Source organism: Limulus polyphemus, unplaced genomic scaffold (assembly GCF_000517525.1).
Source record: "Limulus polyphemus unplaced genomic scaffold, Limulus_polyphemus-2.1.2 Scaffold1793, whole genome shotgun sequence".
In the NCBI taxonomy this organism is placed as follows: Eukaryota; Metazoa; Arthropoda; class Merostomata; order Xiphosura; family Limulidae; genus Limulus; species Limulus polyphemus.
In genome coordinates, this window is record NW_013667403.1 from 84497 (window position 1) to 103001 (window position 18505).

Consider the following 18505-nt stretch of genomic DNA (forward strand, 5'->3'; position numbering starts at 1 on the left):
CTGCTGTACCGTACAGCAGACTATAGAGTCTTTAAATTCCTGAATTGAGAATATTAATTAAAACTACAAAGTGAAGCTGAATAGTTTTTTAGTGCTCTTCAAGACATTTTCTTTCCCTTTGTTATTGTGGTTATACTTGTCACTTTTAGGAAGTTTACATATGGTTTTATAAAGTTACTTGTATGATTTTGTTTTGAACAGGACTATTTTATGATATTTGTAGATGTAAAAAATTATCTGAGAAAGCTCTGTCATTTTGAATTGGTAAGCTTAATTTTCTCAGGTGGTTTTTCAATAAAGTAGATTCAGAGTGAACCATGGTTTGCTAAACACTTAACTTCTCTGGACTATATATTTAACTTCAATGTACATTTAGTTCAAATGATTATTTGTATTGCCCAAATTATCAAATGCATCATGTTTTCAATTTGTTTCTATCCCTTTAAGCTACTTACAAACAAATTTTGATGTTACAACTTAAATAAAAAGACAACCTTTCAAGTGTTTAATGAAGTTGCAAAGATGGATAGCCTTAAAACAATTTGCAGAAGAAGTATGTATTAACAAAATCTACACCAGTATGTGCATTGCCAACAAAGTTTGTATTATATTCTTTGTAGATACCTCCAAGAGATTGGATATACAGATACAATCATTGATGTTAGGTCATCCAGAGTTCGCAAGCTTTTAGGGTTGGCACCAAATAACTCAGAAGGAGAAGACAAACAACTATCACCAGTGATTAATGGTGAACAGTTTGATAAGCGAACTATGGACACACAAAAAAGGTAAACAGGGTTGTTGTTTATTTGTCTTATAGATAATTTGAACACATTTTTATTTGCTTAAGGGACATGTCTTCAGACTTTAGTTTGCAGAACCCACTCTTGACTGAAATGTATCACATATTTTATTGAAGTTAAATTTAACGTGCCACTTTTTTTATGTATAATAAAGTATAATTTAATAACTGTTTTCAGCTATGTTGTGAAAATTGGAGTAAAACTTGAAACGGTTTTGGCATTTGATGAAAAGATGTGTGTGTGTTTACAGTTGATAAATATGGGACACTTAGTAACTACTTAGAATTGTTACTTTTTAAATGATTCCTTCAAACAAACTTAGATATTTCTTATTTAATGTTTTTTCTGAGACCATGTGGCTCTTAAGATTGGCTTTGAAGGGTTATGATACTTCAAGGCCAAAGTAAAGTTTAAATCCACAATAAAATAACAATACCAAATTTATATGGATACAAGTTTCAACACTTTCATGTGTCCTCTCCAGTCCAACATTTGTTTGTTAGAGAAACACATGCACTGTTTATTTTATAACAGAAGTTCCAAGTTCCTTAATGGCATGTGGCATCAGTAAGGAATTCAGCTTAAAGTGACCTTCAGATTTGTAGAAGTTTGGCAACCTTTAGAATAATGACTTTTGCACAGCTCTTCTTTTAACATACTTTTTATTTTTATCTGTTGCTTTGGCTGATATCCAGTTAATATCATAATCAAAATTCCTTATGTAAAAAAATAGCATTATTTGTTTTATCATTTTTAATATCTTTGTTATATCTGCGAGTCTTGTATCTAAATTTCTTTTTATTTTGCCAACATACTTTTTTTGCAGGATTAACAGGGACTGTTGTAAACACTCTGCTCTTTATTTTGAAATGCAGACTTGTTCAAGGATAAAAAAGTTTGTAATGGTGTTGGGATATTTACAAACAATATTGAAATTATTTTTCAGACATTTCTCAAAGGCCACAATATAAATTTGGTGGTGTTCTGCTATTACAGATTTAAACTTTATTTTAGATTACTTAACATGGCTTTGTGTTTACTTACTATTTCAAGGCTTTTGAATTTAAGTGTACTCACTTTTTACTGATCTCACATTAATGGATATTCTTTAAAAGTCCAATGAAGGTGATTTTTTGCTGTTACAAAATATTTCTTGCTTTATCAATAAGAACTTAAAAGATCAGAATAAGTAGTATTTCATTTACACAAATGCTATATTAATAAGTTCAATATTATGACTGGACATCTTACAGAAACACTGGTAAGAAAGTTTCCAACTCAGCAGCAGAAAGCACCTTGTTAGATGCAGAGGCATCGGTACTTGCTACATTTGACTTCTTAGCATCAGAAAGTACTGACATGGATGATGATGATGATGAAACTAGGTAAAAACCATATAAAAAGTATTTTACTTTTGAGTGTTAAAATTAAGACAATTGATTTTAATAACTGCAAAGACATTTTTAGTAACTACTTTAATAGTTAACAGTGTAAATCATGTAAAAAAAGCTTTCTCTTGAACACCATGATCTAAGAAAACAAAATACATTGCCAAATTATATAAAACGTTCCTTTTAACTATATGGCTACAAGTAGCAAGGCATAAAGAGACTGAAACAATTTTATAACTATCTTATTAAGGAATAACAAGGCATTAAAAAACCTGACTTAACCACACAAATTTCAAACCATTGCTCTAATTATCTGGTTGAGTATCATTTTTAGTGTCCTATTTGACAACAAGACTAATTGTTCATTGGTGGTTTTGTAATTATTATATAGTAATTACTAACTAGTCTTTATTTTATGCTTAGGCTGATAATCTATAACTGTATTCAACAATACATTGGAGAAAAAAATATCCAAAAAGTTAGAATTCAGGAATGTACTAGATATAAAAGTCTCTGGAATAGTACTGAAATAATGGAATATGAAAAGCACACAAGTAAAACAAAGATAAAATAAGTCTTCTACATCCAGCTAACTGAAACCTGGATACCACTGTTAAAAGCATTCAAACAAGTTAATTGATTCGGATTTATATGGGGAGGCCTCACACACATATATAGTGAATAGCACCATCCTTTCTATCAAGAGAATCTGGGATTAAATCCTGGCTACTACCACTACAAGCAGATGTAGTCTTTAACACTCTCACAACGGGTAGATCAAAGTGAAGCCTGTCACGACCTTTTATAGAGTTACATTTAAAACTTAATTACTTTATTATCAACATATATCAATAAACTTGGCATCAAAATGTTGTTAATAAACCAAGTTTTAATATTATATAAGTTTTTTTAAGTTCTTGAGTTTATAAGAAAATATTTAAAGAAATCTATCTCCCCTAGTATGAAAATTGTGACATATGTTCTTTAGGTCTCCCACCTTCTCTAATTTATTTACCACCTCTGAAGTACAGAATTTAACATAAATTACTCATTATAATATAGCTATTACAAATGCAAAGTCTAATTCTTAAAGCCTTCAATCTTTGTTTACAGAGTCATAAACTAGAGAATCAGACCCACTTTCCATGCCCACCTGTCACATTCTCTCACAAATTTCCAATAATTCTCTCTGGCATTTTATAATATATAATTTATAATAAAAAGAAAAGGCAAAGTATTTATCTTTTGAATGACATATAATGCTATGTTTTCAATAGAGAGTATTGGCAATTTCTTCTTCAATTTAAAAGTTTATTTCATGATGTTCAGATCAAGTAGCAGAGGGAAATAATTTAAGCACCTCTTGTCTTAGTTAGAAAGCCAGTTAAATTCTAATAGTAATAGTACATTGTTTCCTTTGTGTGTGTTATTATTCTGTGTTCCAAGATACATTATTTAAGTAAATAAAATTTAGTATACTAGTACCATCATTATAAATAAAAGTAGGCTTCAATTTCATCAGCAACCAACATAAAAAAATGAAGTGATCAAAGGTAAATACCATGTTTTTTGTGTATATTCTTTATTTATTGTTATAAAAGAAACTAAAATGTAAAAATTAGAAATATTCTAGGTTGGATTAGGTAAGATAATGAAAAATTAGGATAATAAAAAAATCTTCATGGGGTATGCTTTTAAGTTACACCATGCAATGCGGTAATGTGAGCTAAGAGCTCACTGAGTGATTTACACCTTGTGTGGCAGGATTATTAGTCAGATACACTTCAAAAGGCAATAAAACTAAGTATAAGCAGATGTAGACTGTTACAAACCTTAAGCTAATTAGGATAAACAATTTTAGTTTTCTTTTACAATCTACAGTCATTCCAGAAAGAAAATGGGGAAATTTAATTTTTATTTTAGTGGTGGTTATACATTGTTGGTCAAATTGACCAAACCTGTGTAGAATTAGGGTTGAGAAAATAACTGATGAAAATGTTTGATATTTAGTTAGGAGGTTTTAAAGGTTACACAAATGAAATTTGAAAATTTTCAGATGAAAAGTATTTTTAACCTTACCATGAAAATCACTTAGCTCCTGGAATAATTAACAATCTGACTTCATATATCTACAAACAAATCTTTAGTAAAAAATACTTAATTAAAAATGATTTTTTGGGTACAAAAGGCTTGTAATGTGTACTCGAAGCTTGTCAAATTTCAGGAAGATACACAAAACATATAATAAGTTATATTATGGAAACTGGTTATTTTGTGGTTATCAGGTAGGTCACATTAGTTTCAGTCTACACACAACTAGACTTTTCACATGCTGATGATAGTCTCGACTCCACTTCTCTTTGTTGTAGTGACTATGACCCATATGTAGTCCAGGTTGTAACTTTTTTCATGATCAGTGCATGCATGAATTCACTATCAATGAAAAATTGCATAAACTTCTTCACTTTTTGCCACTCTTAAATCTTCAGCACAGGCTTGTTATAGTTTTCATGCTATAATTTTTAAATTAGTAAGCATATTTTTACAAAATTTTGCAGATCATCAGTAAACATTAGAAGCCTTTCATATACAAAATATAAATTTTTATTATTAAGTTTTAAGTAATGTTTGTCTCATGTCTTTTTTCTTTTCGAATGTTGACTCCAACATGCAAAGTAATTTTGATTTTAAGATTAAAAATACTTTAATGTATCACAAAATTTTCAAATTTCTCATGCAAAATCTTTATAACCTCCAAATAATTATCAAAAGTTTTTTTAAGAAAAATTTATATTTTATCTGTTGTTTTCACTATCAATTCTCTGTAGAAGTTCAGTCAATTTGATTGACCTCGTAACCACCATAAATAATTAGGAAATAAATATAAATTATGCTTTTTTCATTCCTGAATGACTACAGATTTTAACATGAAAACACAAATGTTTAGTCAAAATAGCTTAAATCTCGTAACATTATACATTTATATATATTTATTATTTTTATTACACTGACCATTCAGCCATGCCTGGCTAACATTACTGAAGTTGCAATGATGCCGTGCACGTGCACTTATGTTACCATATCCAAGAATATAAAACTGGCCTTTACAAAGTGACCTGTCTTGGCTGTATTTTAGTGGACTAGTATTTTGTAAAATAGTCACATTTTGGTTATAATGCATTATATATGTATATACATTATTACTATTTACAAATAAGTTCTTAAACTTATTTAGCTTAAAACATAGAACAGTAAATAAAGAAGTATAATAAATAATTATATCTTCCAGTTAGGGACTTAGGAGTTTGTTGCTTGCCATAGGTATTTGAAGCCTTTTCAAATTTTGTACATGGAGGATATGAAAAAAAAAATTTTTTTAGGTTTTATGTATACATTTTAAAATAATAAATAATCCTAAATTACTACATCAATACCATAGAATTCTACTATAATTCATCAAACTTAGTAAGTAAGCTGTATTTGGGTCTAAAAAATATGATTGTTCGAGCTCACTAAAGTCTTATCTTACCGCTTGGAATCTAGCATAATATAAAAGAGTTTGCCACCCAATTATTTCAAAAAGGCGGAGAAAGTCACTAGGGGGACATTCTGAGCTTTCAATTGGTTATTCATACATCATAGACAGAAGTTGGTGTACGTAAGCATTTCCAAAAATGGAAATAGTTGGGTGTGGCCACTTGTTTGATTCAGTAAATGTAGTGATATCTCAGCAAATAGAAAAGGTAGGATGTTCTTATTTTATATTATAGCTTCTCAATATCAGTAATTTGAGTTCCTAATTCGTAAGAAACTATAGACTTTGTGTTTGGACATCACAAACATCTAATTTGAACCAATGCTGCATTCAACATACCACATGACACACAAAAATTGATATTTAGGTGTTTTTGTAATATCTAATTTTAGATTAAGAAATTAACTAATGTACAATACTAAAATGTGAATTATAATCTACAATTTGATACTAAAGTGATTGATATAAATTCAACAAATGCAATTACAGAAATAATGAAAGAGGAAACAAACCTTTGTTTTCCAGTTCTCATAAAAATGAAATAATTCTCTTCCTCATATTTTAGTGACGATGCAAGTGAAAGTGGATCTGCAGATGAAGCTTCCAATAGAATAGAAATCAAAATATCTCCAAAATCCAAGGTTTGTGGATATATATTATTTTACATTTGTTCTTATTTTTCTTATGACATTGACAGTGGTGATTTTCTATTCTTGTTTTTCATGAAAGGTAGATACTAATAGTGAAACTTTCAAGTTTAGGCTCTTTTAAACTAAACATGCTGCATTTACAACAATTAATGTTGCCATTTTTTTAAAGGTAGTCCATACTCATGTAATATTTCTCTGTGGCTTGAACAGTTCAGCAGTTCTCTCTCTCAACATGGGCTCAATTTGACCAACCATGTGACTTCTTTGTATTCATTTAAAGTCTTTATTGATTTAATACTTCTAACATTTAATATAGTGTTTATATTTTCACAAAATTTTTCAGTCTTTCAGTTAACATTATAAGTCTTTCACATACAAAAATCGTATTTTTTAGTGAAGTAATTTTAATAAACTAAAATAAAGATTTGTCCATGAATATATTGAATTTTGTTTTGAATAGTCCACGTGCAAAGTAATTTTCATTTTGAGATTAAAAATACTTCATCTCAAAAATCCCAAATTTCCTTTCTGTAATCCCTAAAACCTCCTAAATGCATTTCAAACGTTTATTTTACTAGTAAAACTTTATATTTTATCTGTTATTTTCTCTACCCTATCTCAATACGAATCTGTCAATTTGACCAACCACGTAACCATTAAAAAAAAATTTAAATAAATCTAAATTACCCTTTTTTCTTTTGTGACATAAAACTACATTTGTTTCACTAATCCCATTTTCAGTTAGGGTAGAGAAAATAACAGATAAATTATAAAGTTTTACTGAAAAAATCGTTTGAAATGCATTTAGGAAATTTTAGAGATTACACCAAGAAAATTTGAGATTTTTTAGATAAGGAAAAGTATTTTTAATTTTAACATGAAAATTACTTTGCACAAGGACTTTAAAACAAATACTCAATATATTCATGGACAAATCTTTATTTTAGTTTATTAAAATTACTTCACTAAAAAATATGATTTTTGTATGTGAAAGACTGCCAAATTTTGTGAAGATATACACACCAATTTAAAGGTAAAAGTATTAAACCTATAAAGATTTTAAATGAGTACAAAGAGGTCATGTGCTCGGTCAAATTGACCAAGCCCATGTTGAGAGAATTAAGCAATGCTATGTAGGCTCTTATTGGAAAGTAGAAAGTAGAAGTATTAAACCTATAAAGATTTTAAATGAGTACAAAGAGGTCATGTGCTTGGTCAAATTGACCGAGCCCATGTTGAGAGAATTAAGCAATGCTATGTAGGCTCTTATTGGAAAGAACAATATATCAATGATTCTCTTGCAATAGTTTTGATAGAGATTCTTTATTACTTCTTAGTTTAAAACAAAAATAAGAGTCAGTGAAACCTGAGAATACATTAGCGGTTTAATGTCGTGTTGTGAATTTAAAGATTTAGTAGAGATTAGATATTTTACCATTTTTAAAAAAGATAATGTTGGTTGATTTTGAATGTGTTACATGGAATATTTGTATTTAATTATAACATTAAATTACAAAAAAAATACCATATAAGACATTCATCAAATAACTAGAAGCTGAAAAAGACACATTGTTATGGTAAATCCTAAGTATTTTAATAATGTACTGTTATTTTCTTACTGTTACAGTAGGGAAATGTGCTTGATAACAAACAAATAATTCCATGTCATAGCTTTTAGTATATAAGAACACCTGTACTATAACCAGCTGAAAACTATAGATTTGAGCCATGTTGTCTCTCTCTCCTTAGTTATGTATGAATTTGTCTGGCTTTTTTATCCACTTCTTGTTGTCACTTTATTTACCAGCTGGTGATAACTTCCACAGCTCAAAATAGCAGTGTTTCAACTAGATTTGGTATTGTTACCTGTTGTGAGCTTGTTGGTTTTAAACTTTCAACTTAAGTCCTTTAACATATATATATTATATATACTTTCTTATATTCAAGTTATTTATGCACAGTGAACTGTAGGGCTTTTAAGGACTCATATTATTCAAGTTGAAAGATTTATGAATGTTTCATAAATCAAATAAACAGACTCCACATGTTCTTTGTTTTGTTTCATCCAGAAACTTTTTTTTTATTGCTGTATTCAAGAGATCTCCCTTCTATATTGTCAAGCCATAATTATTTAAATGTCATGATTTTTTATTCATAATATTTTAGTTGATAGAGAATTAAACATCAACACACCAGCTCTGTATAGAGGATAGTAACTGTTTTATCTTATTGGTGTACGAGCCTGTGGGTACTCTTACCACTTTTCTATGGTACATTGAAATTAATTTTTTCTATGTGTATAATGAGAAAGTTTATCTGAATTGGCAAGAATGCTGTCTTTGCTTTACAAAATTGAACATTAATATTTTTTTTCAGATGTTAAGTGGTACAGTTAATGATGCTGAAACAGATGAAGTGTTAGCAGCATTTGATTTCTTGGGGGCTGATTCCACAGATGGTGGTGGGGAAAGCAGAAGTCAGGGAGAGGGGTCTGACTGGGGTAAGTGTACTCTTTGTTAGGATGTAGTCCCATGGTAATTAGTATGTTTATGGTAAGTATGTGGAAATGTTGCACAAAGAAGTGATCTTGTTAGTTCTGGAGAAATTGTTTCAGGTGAGTAAGCTTTTTTCTTTTTTTTTAGAATCATACAATACATTGTGATATGTTTGTATTTTATATTGCATATCTTCCAAGTTATATTAAGATGCATGTGGCTTTCCTTTTTAATTTTCTGTTTCGTTGTAAATAAATGACTGTATGCTCCAAGTGATAAGAGGAAATGTATTTCTGACATCAGAAGTTACAGTTTCTGGCAGCATTGGTCATTAAAGGCTAAAAAATATGTAAAAAAAAAGATAAAAATAATTTTAAGTTGCCCTCCCAACAGTAATAATCTTTGGTAAAGGTTTAAAATAGAAACACTGAGAATAATTAAGAATCTTATTGATAAAAGGTCTAACATGCTCTGGTCCATATCCTCTATTCTTAACTTAAAAAATAACATTTTCTTCCCTTTAATACACTCTCTGTTCAGAATGCATCTTTGTCCTTTCTAATAGTCCTTTCTTTTTGAGTTTGGTTTTAATTGCTTAATATTTTCTTCAATTTAAGAAGTGTTAGGTAGAGTGACACAAACTGACAATCAAAGTAATTAAAAGCTAAAATAATGATAAATTTCAAATAATTTTTTTCTATTGTTTACTTGATATCTATATGTCTCAACTATAACAAAAGCAAGATTAGTTGGTAAAACAATTTTGAAATAGACCAAAACTCCTTAGTATTTCTTCAAAATAGAACTACAATATAAGAAATAACATTGTTGCATAAATTTGTCTAGCTGTTAATTGTTGAGTGCTTAAATGTTTTCTTTGATCTTTTACAGTCCTCAAACATCAGCCAGTTTGATGATCTGGTTAACTGTTGGTGTATATAGATCAGTTAGAGTTTAAAATGTGTTTCTGACTAAGTCTAAAATGCATTTTGGTTTTCTTATAGAATATTCCTTTATTTGAACAGAAAAATCTAGTGAATAAACCTAGAACAAATTCAATTACATGTTACTGTGTAGTTTTTCTATGTGGAAATAACATCGACAAATATAAAAAATGCTGTATTTTCATTGTGGGCTTGGAAAATAATCAAAATTTCTATTTTGTTGTAGACATTTAAATATGTGTTGGTAATTTTTTCTTCATATTTTGGTCATGATTTCCTGTGAAATGATGAAACTAATGAAATATTTAGGCATGATCAGTCCAAATAATGTCTTATGTTTTTAAATTCACAGTAGTCTGTTTGTGTGTCTTAGCGGTTATCATGCGAGATTGTGAATTATAAGGGTTCATCTTTCACGTCCTTTTGCCATAAAATCATGCTCTGCACTTTGAGGCTGTGGATGCATTATTAGTGATGTTCAAATTCTCATATTAAATTATTGTAGCCTGAGAGTTGGTGGTAGGTGCTATTGACTGACTGTCTTTCCCCTAGTCTATCAGTTAGAAATTAGTGATGGCTATTGCAGATAGCCCTTGTGTAGATTTACATGAATCAAACAAACAAATTCTCACTAGTCTATAACATTTGTTCTGAAATATACACTCAGATGCATATAATTTTTTTTTTATTGTCAGGAGCACATAGTCTTAAGTGCCATGTCACTTCATTTAAAAAAAAAAACATGCCAGTGTAAAACTAGACTTCACATTAGTTTTTCTAGAGAAAAAGAATTGCTATCAACACCTTTTTTATCAACAGTTTTCAATTTTGGAAACAAAGAGCATTTCCAACACTCAACAAAATCCAGCATCAAGACGGAATAAATGTCAGATGCAAATTATAATGTTAAGTGGACTAAATCTGGTATTTATGTGTGTGCCAACATTAAGAAAACTAGATATGAAATTAGATGCAATTTTCAGTACAATAAGATGGGTTCTTTATGTATATCACTGCTTGTTAGATTAAGATTAGAAATAGCATATTCCAACAGGAACACATCTCTTCTTTACATATCTAAATATAAAAATATGGCAAGTGAGTCATCATTTTAGCTAATAAAACTTTCATTAGACTGAATTATTTCACACAGAAAAATAAGCATCTTCTTGCCAAAATATTCTAATTGCCTTTAATATTTTTATTTATGTATCTTCAAAAAGTATGTTTGATCATGAAAAATCATCCATGGCTGAAACACTAATCAATATTTGTCGGTTAGGGTGTTCTTTGGTAATGCGTTAATTTAATCCTATCATTTTAAGACACTGAGCTTGTCTTTCTATGAGCTGCTTGGAAAGCATTAGCTCTCAATAATATCTATATTTAGTGGCCAATGCTGTATATACTGTTTTGTGTTCAGACCAAGTAGCATTTATTTAGCAGCTCCATGCTTTAAGAGTTATATCTGCATACTATTAGTTTAGAGCTTTTACCCATCAGAAATAAGTGTTTATTGGTGTTGCTTTCTGAACAGACAAATCAGAGAATGTCTGTGAGGATGAATGGGGAACCAGTCCCCAAGCCATTTCCAAGTTGATGGAAGAATATCATAAAGAGAAGAAGAGTAAAAAGGGCACATCTCAAAGTAAGTGGCCCCAACTAGTTTGTGCTTGGGGTGCAGTGTGTTAAAGCTACTTCTTTGTCTTCAAAATATGGGTCTCTGCTTTACAACTTCATTTAACTTTCTGTCTTCAAATCTCTGGGTTGCTTTTAAAACTTGGAATACTTTGATATTCCAACATTAGATCTATAGCTTAAATTAATTCCTTGCTAATAATACAACCTTGGACTGGTCTGTAGCATTGATTTAAACCCATGTCTCTCAAACTTTAGGTTTTCTTCATAAATAGAGATAAATCTTTTTCTTTCTTCCTGACACCTGAAAAGTGTCTAAAGCTTGGAATACCTACCTATCTCTGAGACTTGTAGCCTTGGGTTCTCTTTATTGCTGGTATTAAATTTTTTTACATCCTGTTAGTTTTAAAAATAACCAGTATTTATTTTTTACTGCTTTTATTTGGTATTATGCTAGTTACTTTCTTGCTTCCCAGATCAGGTGCTGAAACTTAAAATGATCATCAAATACATTTTGTGTATTATTTGTAGTATTCTGATTATTTGTATGTTCTAAAAAAGTATACAGTTGAAAATAGTAAGGCACAGCAAAGTTAAATAGAAATACAATTTTAATATTCCTACAAATGCCAGTTTTTATTTAAAGTATATAACAAATACTTGTTTTTCTTAAGTTTACCAGCATACTATTCATTCTTAAACTCACGATCTGGCATCATGTTTTGCTCACTGATTTAAAATTGCAAGTCTACTTGACTCTTATTGTATTGTAACATTAAAAAGAAATTTCCTGTAGCTCTTCAAAGCAAATACCTGAAATAATTTATGATTTCATTATTAATATAACTATGTGAAATTTGTACAAAACAGAACTCTGTAAACTACATTTTTCTAGTCCATATATCACATAAAACTCCACACTGTTTATATGTGCTATGACTAGAAGGTTTGTTTGTTGTCAAATTTTAATTTTTGGTAGCTACTTATGTGATTAAAGTGATGCTTTAGAATAATTATCTTTTCCATCAGTGTCTAAACTCTGAAGTAAATAAAACAGTTCATCATTTTTCACTTTATCAAAAGCTTTTATGTAGTCAATAAAACAGGTATAGGCCTCTTTTAACCATGGTCAGTTCCCCCTTTCTGTGAGCATCTGTAGAATATATATGGCATTCTTAGTTCCTTTATCCTCAACAAAATTATTTTATTCTACAACTGTTTCTAGTCTTATCTTATTTTGTACTCTCACCATGAGGATTCTGAAAAGAAACTTATTTATGTGACTCAGAATGATCACACGATGTGATTGGTATTTAGTTGCCCCCAGATTTCTTTGGTAAGAGAATAAAAACTGATCTATTTAAGGTTATTGGAGTTTCACTGCTGTCATATATTTTATTTTTTGAAGTTGTTGTCATATCTATTCCAAATACATCCAAAGCTCGACTTTCTGTGTCTTATATTTCTAATTGGATGTCTTACTTCATCTTTTAAGATGGGTGGTCCATCAGAATTTTTTATTTCAGATTTGTTATTTCTGTTGTCCTCAAAGAGCTTCAGTGTAATCAGACCACCTATTGAAAATGTCTTCTTTCTTCATTTATGCATCCACTATTGGAATATGTTGTTTTTTCTGTTGCTTCCTTCATCTTTTCATGTATTTTCATTCCAATTATTCACTATTTCCCTTTCATTGTTGATGCAGCCATATTTGTTTTGATTCGTTTTGACTTCTTTATTTAATCTCTTGTACGTCTCTGGGTCTTGTTTTGATAGTTTCTAGCTTCTATGAGGCCTGTAATGCCTTGTGTCATTCATTTATTTTTACTCTTTTTTTCTTTTCTTTTTTTACTTTTTTAGGAACAATTTCTTCCATTGTTTCTATAATAGATTTCTTCAGTTTTGCCCACAGAGAGTTTACATCCATTATATCTATTACGGAGCTGAACTTGTTACAGTGACTGTGTATTTTTCTTTCATCTCAGGATCTGATTTATGTAAATGAATTTTGTGTTTTGGTGTTTACTCTGTCTTCAAAACTTGCTTCATCTTAATCTTTATTTTACAAATCACTGGAAAATGATCACTTCCACAATCTGCTCTTGGGGCTGTTTTAGCATATGTAATAAAATTTCTAAAACATTTATTAATAAGAATAAATTCAGTTTGGTTTCTTGTGCACTCTATCAGACTTTTCTATATCCACTCCCTTCTTTGGTGATTTTGGAATAGGTGTTTGCATTCATTAGATTACGGCTTCTACACTATTCAGCTAGTTTGTCCCCTCTGTCATTTTTTAGCCCAATCCATAGAGACCTCTGTTATCAAAAATTCTATCATCTCCATCTTTTGCATTAAAGTCACCCATTTCTTGAGATCTGCACTGTTTCAAAGCTTGTTCAAGCTGTTTGTAGAAATCATGTACAGTATCTTCATCCTGTTTGGCTGTAGGAGCATAGGCCTGTACAATTGAGATGTCAAATGGTTTCCCCCATGAGGTTGACAAGTATTACCCTGTCTGAAACAGCATAACAGCCTTTGACATATTTTTCTCTGTGACTGTCTAGCATTATTCCAACCCCTCTTTCATAATGTTCACCTCCTGAATAGAAAAATGTGTAGATTTCTGAGGTAATAGACCTGTTCCTTTCCACCTGACCTCTGATAAACCTATGATGTTGATGTTCATTCTCTCCATCTCTTTCTTTATGTTGTTTAGCTTTCCTTGTTGGAACATTATTCTTACATTCCAAGTTGCAATTATAATTTTATCCTTGTTGCATACAGGAGCTAGATGATGGTCTGGTATCAACTGTTGCCCATAACATTCCCTATTGAGTGAGGTCTTCCAACATGGAACCCCCTATATGCTCTTATCTGTGTCTGCCATGACATTATTGGGATTTACATCTGTGGTTTTCCATTGCCTTCCACTGGTTTGTTTTTGGTTTACTTCATTAGCCTTTGATTAAATAATTTAACCTGCAAGGCAGCAGGGGGGATAACTTGTGGACACCCAAATTTTTCCCCTGATTATCCCTTCTCTGGGATTATTGGGCATTTAAAGTAACATCTGCACCACAAGATATCCCACCTCGCCCTCTGGAACAACCACCAGCTCGTCTACAGCTGCTTATTGATTATTCACATCTAACCTCTGTATCTAGAGGCCATTCCACGATCTGCCAGTTGGTAGGAGATGTTTTCACCCTCAAATATAATCACTTAAAGTAAAATATATTTCACTTGATAGAGTGTGAAGTGATTGTTTTGTGTATCTGTGCCACCTGGTCACAGTCATCAAAGAATTGCAAGTATCTAATTTTTGCTGAGTTGTTTATTTTTCTGTTCAAATTCTTGAACATTCACAACAAATATTCAACTTCATGCCTTTGGGCTTTCTTACATCAAGAAAGTACCACCACAAAGTTAAGACCTAGAACTCTATCAATATTTCTAAGACCTATATCTAAGCCTTTTGATTAGCATTAGGACACCTGTGTTGTTTTTTTTTTGCTATTAATGTTAGTCTAGGCAGAAATATGGTATAAGGCGAATAATATTTATGCATGCATAGATTTCATTAGGCTGGAAAGCAACATATGTAAACTGGTTGGACAATGGTTTGTTTGGTCACAGTAGACACCAGCCAAATGACCTACAAGTTAATAATCAATATAAGCAAAAGAAACCTTGCATTTGGAATAGTTTTTGAATACAAAATCATAAATTCAAAGTATGATAATAAAAAATTATTATTTGCATTCAAAGTATACTCCCATTTTATACTACTGAAAACAATATTGTTTTATCTAGTTAGAGATGATTGCTGCATTTTGTTTTTTGCCAGTTGCATCCTTTTAAATTTTTATTCTTAAAGGAATCTAAAAAATCAGTAATTGGCCTCATTGACTTTATAGATACATTATTCTTATGGCTATTTTTATAAATTTGCGGTGATTGTGAGATAATACTGGAATAGACACTGCCTACTAAAGTGAACTTTTTATTAAAATTATTTTTAAAATATAAAAGTAACTTGCTTTGAATTAAACATTTTGTTCTCAAAAGCACCACTAATTATCACAACGTTATACCAACTTTGTAGCTAATAAAAACAAATGAAACCAGATAGAAAAAGTACATATATCATTGTTTATTGTAGGTATAACTTCTGAGTTGTCAAGTCTAAGGAACTGAGCTTCTATGATATTATTATTGTGTCAATTTTCAGTTATGTTAATATTTGTCAGTAAAACAGTTTATAACAATGTGTATATTTGGGATCGTATACTGTGTTTTCATGGTTATACTAGTAAAGTTCTACAAAATTACAATTCAGTGGCTACTGATATCAGGTGTTTAACCATATCCTAAAGAATGGTGTACTTGTATCTGCATAATATATAGTTTCATCTATTTACAATATTCTCTGAGAACTCTCTTTAAATAAGTTAATATAAAATCATTTTCATTACAGTACTTCAAAACTTTTATCCAACTCTTACAAACAGAACATTTGTTACATGTTTCAGTGCTTAAGGTTTTGTTTTGTAACATACCAACTAACATAGGTTTCACAGCTTTTTTTTTTGATAGGGCATAATTCATGGTCACTAAGTTATGAAAATGACTCACTCTTTACTTTTTAAAAACTATTAACCTTGAGATGGAGTTGTAATAAGCTAACATTTGTTCTGAAAATAAATTCAATAGCTTCTTTTCTCTGCACACACAGTCTATTTATTCCTCATTATAATGTGCATGTTTTGTTTATTAGATTGTGATTGTTGTAATAAGTGTGTGTTAAGTAATAATTTCAGAAATTTCAATAATTTCATAGTATATTTTCTTTGAGTTTCCCGTGCACATATTTCTTCAGTCTTATTTTTTTTTATCTTTCTTATTGTGCATGTATACTGAGTTTATATTGTATTATATCTATATCTGTCATCTCACTCATTGGTCAGGACCCAGACGGTCAGACTTGCAAGCCATGCTTGTGAGCCTGTCAGAGAGTAGTAGTGATGAAGAGAGTCCATCAGCTGATGGCTCTTCTGTTCTCCTCTCTGATCCGAATCCTTCAGACATCACTTGTACTGTCAAGAAATCTAATGAGCTTCAGAGGACTTCTGACTCCATCCCCATTTTAAGCCCACTTCTGGGGTTTGAGGCCACTAAGAACACTAGTAAGTGAGAAAAAGAGAATGGTATGTAAGCATGTTTGGTGATATTTTCAAGTGTGACATTACTAAATGGTATTTTGCTAGCCCAAAATGGAAGGTAAAGCTAAGAAAAGGTAAGAAGTTATTGCAGATGAAATGAATAAATAATTCTATTTTACTTATTGTGAAATTAAAAAAAAAGTTAAATAAAAGTCGCAGTTTCAGGCATTGTTATTTTACACTTTTTTTTAATCAACCCCAGTACCTTTGTTTTTATGTGAATTGTAATAAAATAATCTCTGAAGTACTGAACAAATCAGTTTTTTTATTATAATTTTAAAAGATTATTTATTTGTTTTTAATGTACTGTTTCCAGTTCATCATTATTTCATAATAACAGGGGAAAAACACATATATAACATATATATATATATATAATAAATTAATCTGCTCTCAAGTAAATAAAAATTTTAAAAAATGGCTGTTTATAACAAAAAATTATGAAATGTACAGCTTAGTGTATGAATTTGGAAGTATCTTAACTCTCGTAGACTGGCCTGAAACTTTTTGAAAGATTATTGGGATTACAGCAAGTGTGCCCAGCTTATACAGAGGTTGAGTACATTCTATTAAAGCAATTTTGGAGCCTTGCCACATCGTTACAGTCCATTCATCATACCTGGTCATGCTCTACCTAGCAACGGTGCACCTTGGCAGTAGCCCTGCAGCATAACTTCCTTTGCAACAGGCATCATCATACAACTGTTACGTCTAAATGACAAATGTCCTTCCTGCATTCTTTTCGTAAGCATACAGTGTATAAGGACAACAGTTTCCCAATGCCCATTTTAACAGTCTGATCATGCAGAATCTATAAACACTACATCCAGTGACTTGAATGGTATGTCTGTGTATGGAATAGCATACATACCTGCTTAATTTTTCAGCTGCTTGAGGTATTTGACATTTGAACAAGTATGACTTGTGTCACTTTTCAAAAAGACAGATCTTTCATGATTATGTTGTTACTGTTGCTGGGGCCACTGACCTTTGTGGTCATGGATGCTTACCATGACTGGGGTATGGTTTGTTGAAGGTATCTTTCTAGATGGTCCTGGTGCCCATTTGCTCCATATTCCTTTGTTTACCAATGCCATTAAGCATAAGGAATATTAACATTATGGAATTTTTAAATCTGCAACCTGAACATATTATGATCTGAGTGAATGAATATTTTGCATCAGAAAGGGTTGTTGCATACCCATTCCAACAATAATATATTCTTGGTAGTATTTAACTACCAATGAGCACCAAACAATGTCAAAACGTAGTTCTGGTATATGAGATTCCACCACAACATTGTATTGGTTGTGATTGTCACACAACTTGCTGATTTGCATATTCAAAATCATTTTAGTGTAATGTACTCAACCCATGTATTTTAGTACATTCTAATAGCTGTAGAATTGTTTTATTCTACATAATGATTTATCACATGTACTTTTTAGTTAGTTATATGGAATTAGCTTAACATGTAAATTTGATTCTAGTTCTGATCTTTCTTATTTTGATAGAAAGCTCTTGCTAACTTTTTTCTAACTTTTAATAGGTGTGAGAAGACCAGTAACTGAAGATGACAGTTTGGAAGCAACACTTGGTCTTGGTGAACTTGCTGGGCTGACCATCAGTAATGAAGCTGAGAGTAGTTATGATGTGAGTAGCAGTTAAGTATAATAAGCTAACAAAATGGTTAAATCTTTTAACTCTTCCAACACAGGGTCAGTCAATTTGACCAAGTCACGTGACCTTCTGTACTCGTTTAAAGTTTATATAAATTTAATTTTTATAACTATATATATATATATATATATATATATTGGTATA

The 18505-nt window shown here is 30.6% G+C and overlaps 1 protein-coding gene across 1 annotated transcript in view; it reads left to right on the plus strand.

Moving 5' to 3' along the window:
• LOC106464956 (striatin-3-like) overlaps positions 1-18505 on the plus strand; it is a 60331-nt gene that overhangs the window by 14524 nt on the left and 27302 nt on the right. The window contains exons 5-11 of the mRNA XM_013925130.2: positions 621-788; positions 2057-2188; positions 6295-6370; positions 8756-8879; positions 11356-11466; positions 16427-16645; positions 18231-18334. Of these exons, the coding sequence (XP_013780584.1) occupies positions 621-788; positions 2057-2188; positions 6295-6370; positions 8756-8879; positions 11356-11466; positions 16427-16645; positions 18231-18334 (934 nt within the window). The remainder of the gene's footprint in view (positions 1-620; positions 789-2056; positions 2189-6294; positions 6371-8755; positions 8880-11355; positions 11467-16426; positions 16646-18230; positions 18335-18505) is intronic.